Source organism: Neomonachus schauinslandi, chromosome 7, assembly GCF_002201575.2.
Source record: "Neomonachus schauinslandi chromosome 7, ASM220157v2, whole genome shotgun sequence".
Lineage (NCBI taxonomy): Eukaryota > Metazoa > Chordata > Mammalia > Carnivora > Phocidae > Neomonachus > Neomonachus schauinslandi.
The window spans coordinates 24,635,421-24,648,368 of record NC_058409.1 but is presented as its reverse complement, the minus strand read 5'-3'; the positions used below and the strand labels follow the sequence as shown (position 1 = coordinate 24,648,368).

At 40.8% G+C, this 12,948-nt stretch overlaps 1 protein-coding gene and 1 pseudogene across 2 annotated transcripts in view; one reads left to right on the top strand and one right to left on the bottom strand.

The window, feature by feature from the left end:
- The window catches only part of HSPA4 (heat shock protein family A (Hsp70) member 4), a 46,736-nt gene that overhangs the window by 24,836 nt on the left and 8,952 nt on the right, over nucleotides 1-12,948 (bottom strand). For both annotated transcript variants that reach the window (XM_021702053.1, XM_044917126.1), the window contains exons 2-5: nucleotides 8,598-8,655; nucleotides 6,498-6,638; nucleotides 4,595-4,717; nucleotides 222-321 (exon numbers count right to left, since the gene is read on the bottom strand). In XM_021702053.1, coding sequence (XP_021557728.1) covers nucleotides 222-321; nucleotides 4,595-4,717; nucleotides 6,498-6,638; nucleotides 8,598-8,655 — 422 coding nt within the window. The remainder of the gene's footprint in view (nucleotides 1-221; nucleotides 322-4,594; nucleotides 4,718-6,497; nucleotides 6,639-8,597; nucleotides 8,656-12,948) is intronic.
- LOC110591166 overlaps nucleotides 12,216-12,948 on the top strand; it is a 1,030-nt pseudogene continuing 297 nt past the window's right edge.

Here is a 12,948-nt window from a genome sequence, read left to right as displayed (position 1 = left end):
TTCCAAACGAGGATGTGATTATGTACCAATGTAAGGGCTATGTGGATAAAGAAAAAGCATTGGTCAGATGAATTCTTTATGTGTGACACAGTATCCAAAAACACTATGGCACATAGGTGTAAGTGCTGCAAGCAAAATAAAGAACAAGAAACCCCAGAGTTTTAAAAGATGGCAGAACCTTCAAGATTCACCAAGTCACAGATGCTAACAGTCCCTGTTACCTGCAGTTGTTTCATTCATTAATCGCAGGCAATTAAGGCCAGCAATTTGTGTTGCATCCATCACTGATCGTCTTTCTGCATCAGTATAGAAACAAGGAACCTACAAAAAAAATGTAAAAGTTTCCTATATTAGGGAGTCTTCATTTAAAATACACCTCCCAGGGGCGCCTGGGTGGCTCAGTTGTTAAGCATCTGCCTTCGGCTCAGGTCATGATCCCAGGGTCCTGGGATCAAGTCCCGCATCGGGCTCCCTGCTCCGCGGGAAGCCTGCTTCTCCCTGTCCTAATCCTCCTGCTTGTGTTCCCTCTCTCGCTGTGTCTCTCTCTGTCAAATAAATAAATAAAATCTTTAAATATAAATAAATAAATAAAATACACCTCCCAAAACACAGTAAAATCCAGAAATGCCCTCAAATACCTACAGCAATTTATTCCTTATATGATCAAGGAAGTATTTCAAACCAGTATGGAAAAGTTAGAATATTCATTAAGTAGTGTTGGAACAAATGGATAACCATACAGAGAAAAAATTAGGTACCATCCCTACTGCACACCTCATACCAAAATATATTTCAAATCAAAGATTTAACAGTTAAAAAAAAAGATGAGTACCAGAAGGAAAGGGGGTCTTTACCATCAGAGGGAAGAAATTCTGTAAATCTAACACAAAATACAGAAGAAAAAAAGGAGGAGAAAAGATCAATATATTTGAATAGCAATGTAACAGGACAGACGGTAACTACACTTGTGGTGAACAGAGCATAATGTATAAACTTGTCAAATCACTTAAGGTGTACACCTGAAACTAATGTAACATTGTATGTCAACTATAAACAAAACAATTTTTATAAAGATCAATATATTTGACTCATAAAAATTCTAATGACCAAATGCAGAAAATATTTGCGACTCAACATAAAATGATAGAGCTAATCTAGTATATATGCAGAACTACAAATCAAAATGTAGACCCATAAACTCAAAATGAGCAAAGAATAGGAATGTTTTACAGAAAAGAAATACAGAAGGGCTCTTAAATTTAAAAATGTTCTCAACTTCACCTAAAGAATAAAACATTAAAATCACTTTTTTTTAAATTTATTTATTCATTTGACAGAGAGAGACACAGCGAGAGAGGGAACACAAGCAGGGGGAGTGGGAGAGGGAGAAGCAGGCTTCCCGCCAAGCAGGGAGTCTGACGTGGTGCTCGATCCCAGGACCCTGGGATCATGACCTGAGCCGAAGGCAGACGCTTAACGACTGAGCCACCCAGGCGTCCCTCACAAACACTTTGATAGCATTATTCACCTATTAGAGAATCAGCTAACACCCCAATAACCTGTGCTGGTGAGACTGCTGTCCAACAAGTTCTCTTATACACTGCAAGTGAAAGTGTGAGTACGAATTCTTTAAAAGGCAATTAAACAAGTGTGGTTAAAATTACAAATACAGGCGGGGCGCCTGGGTGGCTCAGTCGTTGAGCGTCTGCCTTCGGCTCGGGTCATGATCTCAGGGTCCTGGGATCGAGCCTCGCGTTGGGCTCCCTGTGCTTCTCCCTCTCCCACTCCCCCTGCTTGTGTTCCCTCTCTCGCTGTGTGTCTCTCTGTCAAATAAATAAATAAAATCTTTAAAAAAAAAAAAAATTACAAATACAGGGGACACCTGGGAGGCTCAGATGGTTAAGCATCTGCTTTCGGCTCAGCTCAGGTCATGATCCCAGAGTCCTGGGATCAAGCCCTGATTCGGGCTCCTTACTCATAGGGCAGTCTGCTTCTCCCTCTACTTGTGCTCTCTCTCAATCTGACAAATAAGTAAATAAAATCTTAAAAAAAAAAAATTACAAATACACATATCCTTTGTCCTAGCAATTGTACTTCTAGGACTCTAACCTATAAATCCTACAAACTTACCACATAAGAGCAAAATCTTATCTGTTCAAGTTTATTCATAGCAAAAAATTTTTTTAATTCTTTACAATTAAAAAAAAAAAACTGGAAGGGCGCACCTGGGTGGCTCAGTCAGTTTACCGTCCGACTCTTGATTTCAGCTCAGGTCATGATCTCGGTCGTGGGATCGAGCCCCATGTTGGGCTCTGTACTCAGCAGGGAGTCTGCCCGAAATTCTCTCTCCCCCTCTGCCCCTCCCCCTGTTCCCATGCACGCTCTCTCTCAAATAAATCTTCAAAAAATAAAATAAATATGTAAGTTTTTAAAAAAAGGAAGCAACCGCAGGTCCAACAAAAACAGACTAAAGAGATTTCATTACATGCATAACTGGAATACTCTGCAGCCACTGAAAAGAATGAAGCCCTTCTCTACCACTAAGGAAGATAAGGAAGATAAAATGTCTAAAATTTATCAAAAGAAAAATGAAACTAAAAAAGGATATATATACACATTTACTTGGGTACACAAAAATCTCTGGAAAGATGTGTAACCAAGTAATAAAACTCCTAACATCTGGGAAGAAAAAACTTCCTTCTAGGTAAGCAGAGGGTGCTGAAGCTTCCCATACACACATTTGATTTTTGAACACCAGGGCTACTATTACCTTTCCAAAAAAATAAAGTTTATGTTTTAACAATATCAACTTATAAATAAAGCAAAATACGCCCAGGCTCTATTTATATAGCAATTAGACATAGCACAATAGCAAGAGCTAGGGCAGCAAATGTGCAGTGGAGTTTGTATAGGGGCCAGAGCCGGCTATCCTTAGAGAGGCCTGATGAAAAGGTTAGCTCTTTCCCAGCATAGAGGAACTTAAATGATAAACAGGTCACTAAATTAAAGAAAAATCTCCCTAAAAGACAAGAGTGGCTCACTACACCTAAACTGTTTGTACAACATAATTTATGCTACATAGCTACTTTCCTTCTGGGAGTCTAGAATTTTGGTATGGATTAGGCACAAGGTGCCTATATGACTGACCTCCAGTTAGAAACCCTGGACTCTGAGGCTCAGGCAGAACTTGCCTGGTGTTCCGTATGTCACGTGTTATCACAACTTGTCGCTAGAAGAATTAAGTGCTTGCAGTATGACTCCCCTGGAAGGGGACTCTTAGAAGTTTGTGCCTGGTTTCCTCCAGAAACTGCCCTGTGCCTTTCCCTTTGTTGATTCTGCTTTGTATCCTTTCATTGTAATAAATCTTAGCCATAGGTATGGCTATATGGTGAGTTCTACAGATTCTAGCAAGTCACTGAAATTCAGTACAGTCTTGAGGACCCCTAATACATGACTTAATACATCACCTTTTAACTTGATCTCAAAAGCTGGAAAAGCCATTCGGGCATTCTGCCATTGTACGTACATAAATTTCACTTCTATACTGAGCATAATTGAGAATCAAAGTTAGGGCACTAGGTGGGGGAAATGGGTACAAATCTGAAAATATGTTAGGGCAAGACAAATGCATCTAAGAAACACAGAGCCTGCATTGAACAGGAGCTCTTAAGTAGCACTTTTATTCTTTGCATCCCCGGAATACAACACACAACCATAATCCAATTCTTCCTGACAAATGTCAGTTCTACTGTACTAGATAGCCAAGAACCAAGGAATCTATCAGACAACAGACTGCAAAGTAAAAGTCACCTAACAGCCCCTGCTTTGCTAATGAATACACCAATAGGAAGACAAAAGAGACCACAGAACTAAGATACTAATATAACAACTGCAGAATGAGGAGATTCAGTTGCAAAGCCAATACATCCACCCAAATTTCAACAGTTCCTAAGGACTCCATCAGGCTTCCATCTTAACAGGAATATGCAAAAGACAAGACTAGTCTACTGCCGCCCTGCCTTTAGTTCTAAATACAGGGCAAGCAAAAATAAAATATAGACATTGAAATGAAGAAAATAACATTTCTAATCGTGAATATTCAAATTCAACAAACAAGTGGCTATCACGTGCCAGGCCCTCTGCAAGGTGCTAAAAGGAATCCAGGGGGGAAGTGGGCTCTGAGGTAAACCTTCAAATAGGAAAAATAGAGAAGAGCTGAGTAAAAACTAGGGGGCAGAAAAGAATACTCAAGAAAATGAAGACTAGGGCACCTGGGTGGCTCAGTCGTTAAGCGTCTGCCTTTGGCTCAGGTCATGATCCCAGGGTGCTGGGATTGAGCCCCCCATCGGGCTCCCTGCTCGGCAGGAAGCCTGCTTCTCCCTCTCCCACTCCCCCTGCTTGTGTTCCCTCTCTCGCTGTCTGTCAAAAAATAAATAAAATCTCTTTAAAAAAAGAGAAAATGAAGACTAGTTTGATAAATTCTTAAAATAATCCCTATAACCGAAGGCAAAAAGCAATTCTATTTGCAATTGACAAAATTCTTCCCTCTGCTTCTTCACTTAAGTTCCCAATAAAATGCAGGGATCAAACTCACCGAAACAACACAGTCCACAACAGGCTTCTTAAGAACACTTTCTGCTGTCTCCTTCAGTTTGGACAAAAGCATGGCAGTCACCTGCTCCGTAGTAAAACTTCGCTCTTCCTCCATATATTTCACCTACAATAAAACAACAAAAAGGATCTAGACTTATTCCAGTTTTTCATGACCTAAAAGCCATTTAAAATGAGCAATTTTCATCATCAATGGATCACTATCTCAAGAAGGAACTGAAGAACACTCTCGTCTGGGAAGCAAAAACAACTTGAAGGTCACTTTTAGCTTTTTAACATGTTTATCAAACATGAATACCTACAGATAAGGACCATTATGAAACAGTATGCTGTGACCACCAACAAAAGCTCAGATCACCTGTGAAGAAGCAAACTGGGAGTGCTCACCATGGCCCAACACTGCACCTCCATAAAGAGGTCTGGTGGTGGACACTCTGCCACCTGGAATACTATGTGGGTTTTACTTTGTTTACCATGTTGACTTTATGATCATTTCCAAAATTAGGATCCGATCTAGCCTGAGGTCATAGTTTTTGTCAGTTTGTTTACTGCTGTAGGCCCAAGACTTAGGACAAACCAGACACAATAAATACTTGAATTAAAGGATAAATGAATAAAGCTTCAAGATACCCTACCCCGCATAAAAGCGTGCAACTTGGAAAAGGGCTACAAACTTGAAATGCTGAAAGACTGGCTAAGACAAGCCCCATCCCACATGCCCATAGTCCCCAAATACAATCCACACCTGAAAACCTAACTCTCTTCTTTCAGCTGCTGCTCCAAGTGAACCTGAACACCACCTTCTCCTAAACTCCTAAAGTCTTCGCTCCCCAGCCCAATCCTAATTTATTCTGGTTCACAATCTAGTAGTCCCTTACTTTACTGCATGATAAACATGGGAAAGCTCCTCCCCATGAGCCTCTTCTTCCCTGCTATCTGCTTAATTCTTAGTCTACTGCTCCACTCCTGTACTTGGATCCACTTGTTCCCCGGATCTTCTCCCTAGTCTCTTCCTCCTTTGGCTCTTGCAATGCTTTAGACTAAATCTGCCAATACCTAATGCTATTTCTTTCCTGACTATAAGTATCCTCCATCTACTCACAACCTTTTTTTCCCTTTTTCCCTCCCCTGTACTCCAGATTTATCCATTACCAGCCATTCAAACTGTTCTGAGATTATTGCCACAGATATTCTAAGTAAACCCAGTCAGCGATCATTCTTCCATTATCAGAATTCTTCACTTCTAAATTCACCTGAGTTCTCAACAGCACAACTCACTACCTTTTTCTCACAATTCTCGTCATCTCTTGGATTTTGAGCCTGGTCCCACAATCCTGACTTCTCCAACTGCGGTATCTCAAACACCAAATCTCCCCTTGCTAAACTCAGTTGCCTCTTTTGTAGGATCAGTTCACTGCATGCTTCACAAACTCTTCTAGATGTCCCAGAGATATCAAAGACTAAATTCCCTTTCCCCCAAAAGAACAACACCTCTTTCCAATCTAAGTCCTATTGTCAAGAGTATGACCATACATCTGATTAGTGACTTTAAAGTGTTAAGTTCTTTGCTTGGTATTCCAAAAGTCGTTCACTAAAATCACACCAGAAAGACTGCTCCATCAGTAACAATACAAGCAGCAATAGCAATGTTAACTTCAAACCACCACTACCCATCTGTCCAACCCATTTTAACAGTGCCACCTATCGCTCCCAGTCAAAATACAGAGCATTCAAAAAAGGCCAAATGGTCTTTCCTACCAAAACCTTCTCCTAGACACTTGTAAACATTTTCACTACAACTTGAACTCAGAATGGTACAGAGATATATTGACCTGATATAATAAAACACTGTATTTTAATCCTAAGCCATCACTTTGAGACCTTACCTTTATACCCGTTAATCCAGTGGGCAGCTGCACAATGTCATACGCAAGGTTAGATTTTTCTGCTTCCACAAATGGATCAGAGAATGCTCGACCATGGAATCTTTTAAATCCTTGGACTGTGTTCTTTGCATTAGAAATTACCTAAAGAGAAAGAACATCAGAATCAGAGTGAAAAGACTAAGAGCCATTAAATTAGGGGGAAAAAAAATTCAACAGCCTCAGATTAAACTAGCATCATTTTAACTCCACAAGGTTTCCTTTTGAGTTTCATTTTCTTTAGCACTACACCTTTCTGTATGATGCCTGCTCGCGTGTGAAGTGAGGAATAATGGACTTGTACAGACCACAGTGGCAGGGATGGGCACTAGAGCCCAACTTGTCCTACTTCTCCATGAAGATGGGGCACTGTACATGTACGAAGGTATTCTTCTGTTCTTAAACTTCTAATTAACATTTACATAAAATGAGCTTTAACTTTTAAAAATTACCATAATTTGTGATTCAAACTTTCCAGGAGTCATTTTGGCAATATCAATTCAGAAATTCTAGTAAAAGAAACTTTACAGGAAAAAAGAGGACAGTAGTAAGTACATAAAGATAAATGTAAAAAGACAGTGACCAAATATTATTTACAATAGCAGAAGACTGGAAACAGCCTGGATGGTTAATTAACAGGAGAATGGGTAAATAAATGATATATCCGTACAGTGGGTAACATTATTTTAGAAGGTTGGAAGACAAGTATCTATATGCTATGATCTCACTTTTGGAGTGGGGGAAGCATTTAAATCTGTAGAAAGAGTACAAAAGGTTATACGTTAAGATACTAACAGTGATGTTTGGATAAAGGTAGCACATGTAACTTCCAAATTTCTTTTACTTTTATAAGAACTGCAGAGCTCCTCTGCATCAGCTGTGTTATAAAGCACACAGAAGTCTTTCATAAAACAATGTTAGGCCCCCAAAATCGGGCCCTACTTCAGAAGGCTGCCAAGCAGAAACTCAGTACCACAATAACTATGTTATCCTAGAACTAGGCAGCTGGTTTAGTACAATAACTATTCTCAATAATGAAAGCAAGTTTAAAAAGAGCTCACTGCAATTTTAGAAGACATTTCAAACTAGCTCTGTACTTGCTATCTACTGCTTCCTAACGAATCTTTGACTTTTTGAAAATAAGATTATAAAACAAAACACCCAATGTAATTAAAAATCAATGGGCTAAGCACCATTTTCTTAGGCTTTTTATTTATTTTTTTTTTTTAGCAATCTCTACACCCAACATGGGGCTCAAACTCATAACCCCAAGATCAAGAGTCACATGCTCTTCCAACTGCATCAGCCAGGCACCCCTGGACTTTTATATTGTAGGCCCCGCCTAGTCCAGAAAAACAGACAATTATTCATTCTATATGGTGCTCCAGGCTGAACCATAAAAAGGTCAAATATGCAACTCCTTAATTTTACAGCAACCTCAGACACTCAAAGCAACAGAACTCTTGGGGTTCTGCTGCTCTGGTTACTTAGAAACCAACAAATAATGTTAGGTTCCTGTTTTATAAAGTAAACACATAAATGTCAAGTGTGCTTCTACGAGTACACTTTCTTGAGAACCTTGATTAACAAGATCAAATCTACAAACAACAGTGACTCTAAGTATGCGTAAGATGAAAACCCCAAGAGACAGACTTTAAGGAACATATAAAATATAGAGGAATAAGCAAGCCTTGCTTAAACAAGATCTGGACAAAATACTTAACAGTAGTTTGCATTAAATAAATTATACTGTTCATGCTATTTTATCTTTTTTTTTTAAGTAGGGTCCACACCCAGCGTGGAGCCCAATGTGGGGTTTGAACTCACAACCCTGAGATCAAGATCTGAGCTAGATCAAGAGTCAGAAGCTTAACCAACTAAGCCACCCAGGGGCCCCTGCTCATGCTATTTTAAAAAGCTATTTGCTTCTCACTCAAGCACACAAGACTAGGGATCAGGCAGGGACTGCCGTATTAGGCACATAATGGGCACTGAAATAGTTGAAGGGAAAGATGGACAAAGCAGAGAAGTAAGTCATTTTAGGAAAAAAAACCAAAACTCTACCTGGCTTTTAGCTGCTGCTCCAATTGAACGATTCTTAGGACCAAAAGAAATGCAAGCCCTAGGGGAAAAAAAAAAAACATTTAAGCATCAAACCTTACTGCAACATTACATCCAACAGGATTACATCGCCACAGCAAGGAACTTTTCTGAGTCTTAGCTAAAAAGCCACATACTGTAAAAGCACACAGGAAGTCTATGATTTTGTTCTCTCCGCTGAGTAAAACTGTCCATGAGAATGGCTGGCCTCTTAGAAAAATGGGAGTCCTGTCAATTAGATGTTGAAGTACAAGTCTGATGTGTTAACCATCTGTCTAGAATACCACAGAGAAGTGATCTAGCCAATCTCCACTATTCTCTTATTCTTCAAGTCTAGTGCTCAAAATCCCAATACAAAGTAACGTACCCTCTTACCAAAACATCAATAAAATGTTCTTGCTTTTTCAAACAGCTTATAACTTGACCTAGAGAATAGTGTATAAACTATGAGAACTCTTGTCCTACTATATATTAGTAAAAAATTTTCCAGAACTAGCTTCCAAGGACTCACAATTTCTTTTTTTAATTTCATTTTTTTTAGTAATCTCTACACCCAAGCTAGGGCTCAAACTCACAACCCCAAAATCAAGAAGCCTCGCATGCTCCTCCCAGTGGAGCCAGCCAGGCACCGCAAGGACTCAAAATTTCCGACAATGAACTTCATTCCCACTTATGAACACATTCTTCCAAATCACCAATTCATACACTGCCTGCTAGTTTGATGTACTTGCAGCTTCTTTTAGAAAGTAAAACTGAAACCTGCTCACAGGTATAGCTACTTTAAAACACCATTTTTAAGCTTAAAAAGTCAGTTATATTGGAATTGATACTTTCACTAGCATGGCCCCTATGCTTCCCCATAGGTTTTTCATTCTAATTAATCCCCCTGGAGCCCTGCCCTACATTCCCTCTACTCCCATGTATTTATCACCTCCCTTTCCAGGGGCTGCTTTCTTTCAAGCTAAAGATCAAATTCATCCCAAAGAACCCAAAATATCCCAAAAGACAAAACTAAATCCTAAACAGAGTCTATTTTCTCCTGAATCCAGTAAAACCTTCTCTTCTTCCTACTTTAATAACAATGACTGCACAAATTGCTATGTGTATTATCTCATTAAATCTTCAAAAGCACCCCATCTTATCCCTCTTTTATAGGAAAAAAAAACTGAGTCCAAAAAGGTTTTAGTAAGTAAATTTACCCAGCGTCTCAGAATCTGGAAGCAGTGGAGTCAAGACTCTAGACCATTTCCCCATACTTTACACTCTAGCTTTGGCCCTTTCTATCTGCCCTAGATCCCTAGTTCTTCCAATTTAGAGTAGTAAGCTCTGGAGCCATAATGCTTTGGCCCAAATCTGACTACATCAGATGATCTACTGAGAATTATTTTATTTAAATAAACTTACTAGCCCTGTGCAATCTGCCAGAATGCTAGGCCTCTCTGTGCCTCAGTGACCCTTTCCACCCAAAAGGGTAAGAACCCCTGTGAGCCAATCTCCCAGAGCAGCTGCAAGTAGCTTTGCACTGTATAAATATGGCACAGCCTGGGATCTCGTTAGATTTGCTCTGACCCCTAAACTCTACAGGCCCAAAATGTGCTGGAGGTAGCCTCTGAGAAACACAGGTGGTCAAGCTTAGCCTTTCTGCATATATATATACCCCTACTCACTAATTTTTTTTTAAATATCCTCAATACCAAGTAAATGTCTCTCCTATCAAAGCTCATACTGCCTTTTAGGAAACTGCCAAAGACAATCTTACCCACTCCTTTCACCCCCTCCATTCCAAAAAGGCCTTCTAGCCTAAGCCTAATGATTGGTAAACTCACATCTTTTCTAAAAGCCACCAGATCCCACCAACACCTCAATCCCAACATAATTACAAGGCAACGTTATTTATCTTCCATTGTACCCTGCAGCCCCTTCTTCAAACCTTCATCTCATCAAAACAACTGCTGGCTCTAACAATAAAAAAGACTAATGTTCCCAAGCTTATTGTATGTCCTGTGGAAGGTTAATTTTCTCTTCTACCCAGTAACTCTGAAGCGGTCTTACTTGTAATTACCTTTCAAACAAAACCAGTAACCGACAAAGCCCAGATGCTTTACTGTGGAACCTAAGGCCTTGTACCATCCCAATCCCAACCATACTTTTCACCTGCATCTCAGGCACAGTGAACCAACACAAGTTAGTCGTCCCATCTTCCTGCTTTGCTCAGACCACTTTGCCACCTGAAATGCTCTGGTCCTTCTATATCTCACTCATTCTCCAGCAGTATTACCCACTTTGTGAGGCCTTCCCAATGGCCCTCAAGTAAAACTCAAATCATTTTTATCTCTTAAAACTTACTAGAATTGGATACAGAATGCCTCCATCTCAACGAATGTTCTATTGTACAGAGTGGCTCTAGGTAATATTCTCCCTTGAAGTCTGGTAACATTTTTACTTAGTTTTAAAATCTACATCTGCCTTAAAGTAATAAGAATTGCTCTGTACATCTTGAAAAGCTAAATAAAGTTTGTCTCAGTTCAAATTATAACTGACCCTTGAACAACACTGATTTGAACTGTGGGGGTCCGCTTATAACATGGATATTTGTAATATGGTATTGTAAATGTACTTTCTCTTCCTTATTATTTTAATAACATTTTTTCTCTAGCTTACTTTATTATAAGAATATAGTATATAATACATGTAACATACAAAATGTGTTAATCAACTGTTTCTGTTATCAGTAAGGCTGCCAGTCAACAGCACGCTACAGTAGTTAAAATTTTGGTTAGTCAAGTTATACGTGGATTTTCAACTACGCAGGAGATTGTCACCCTGTAACCCCAAAATTGAACGTTCAAGAGTCAACTGTACTCATCCTTTTGTCGGCTCATATACACACACATTACAGTTGCCACTTCTTACAAAATAATCGAGCATCACTACTGGAATGTCCATCTTCAGCACCCGATATAGTGGGCAGACAAGGCTGCAGACGAGGCCCAACTCCTACAAAGTATGGGGAAGGGCCACACCTTCCTTACCCTGTCATAAGAAAACATCAATATCCTATCACTACAAAGCAACTCTCACTTTTCTTTTTTTTTTTAAAGATTCTATTTATTCATCTGAGACACACAGAGAGAGAGCATGAGCAGGGAGAGAGGCAGAGGGAGAGGGAGAAGCAGGCTCCTTGCTGAGCCAGGAGCCCGATGTGGGGCTTGATCCCAGGACCCTGAGATCATGACCTGAGCCGAAGGCAGACGCTTAACCTTCTGAGCCACCCAGGTGCCCCGCAACTCTCACATTCTAAAAAAATTCTGTAACAGTATGCCTATTGTGCTGAAGAAAGAAATCCTTAGCATTTCCACTTGGCCATCAACTTTACTGATTTGAATACACGTGCAGTAAAAAGAGCTCAGACTGTAGAATCAGTATGAGTCTGTCCAAATCCCTTCTCTGCCTTTCTAGCTATGTGAATTCTCTGTTGCTTAATCTCTCTGAAATTCTATCTGCTCAACTCTAAAATGGGGAAAATTAGGGCACTGGCCTCAGCAGCGGAGGAGAGCAGCAGAAGGCCACAGTGGTGGGAAGATGGTTCCTTCTCCTACCAACACAAGATCACTCTGATGAGAAGTCCAAGGATCATGCTAAAGAGAAAGGGGCCCCCAAGGAGTGGAGCAGGAAGGATGGCGACAGGGATAAAACTCGGAAGAAGCAGAGCCCTAGCAAGGATGGCAGTAGCACCAGGTCCCGGTCCAGCTCTACCTCCAGCACCAGCACAGGCCTGAGCAGTGCCTCAAGCTCCTCTTCTGTATGCAGCCGCTGGGGGAGTTCCAGCATGTCCTACAGCTCCAACTCCAGCAGCTCCTAGCTCAACCAGTACCTCTGGGTGCTGGCATGACAACAGCTGGCATTCCAGTTCCAAATCCAAACCACCCAAAAGAGATGAAAAAGTCCTTCCTCTAAACCAGCCAAGGTGTACATTCGGAGGCTCACTAGGAACGTGGGCAGGGACCACATCAGGGAGACAGATATTCTCCACCTCTGGGAAAATTAATAGGATTGACATGCCTTTAAAAGGATGTCCCCCCATCTTTCTAAAGGCTAAGCACACATGGAGTCAGACGATCCAGATGAAGCCGACAAGGTGCTGAAGGACATGGACAGAGGACAAATCGATGGCCAGGAGGTCACTACCACCACTGTGCTGGCTCCCAGGCCTGTGCTGGCTCCCAGGCCTACGCTGCCCCCCAGGCAATTTAGCCCTCCCGGGAAAATGCTGCCACCCCCCCCCCCCCCCCCCCCCCCCCCCCCCCCCCCCCCC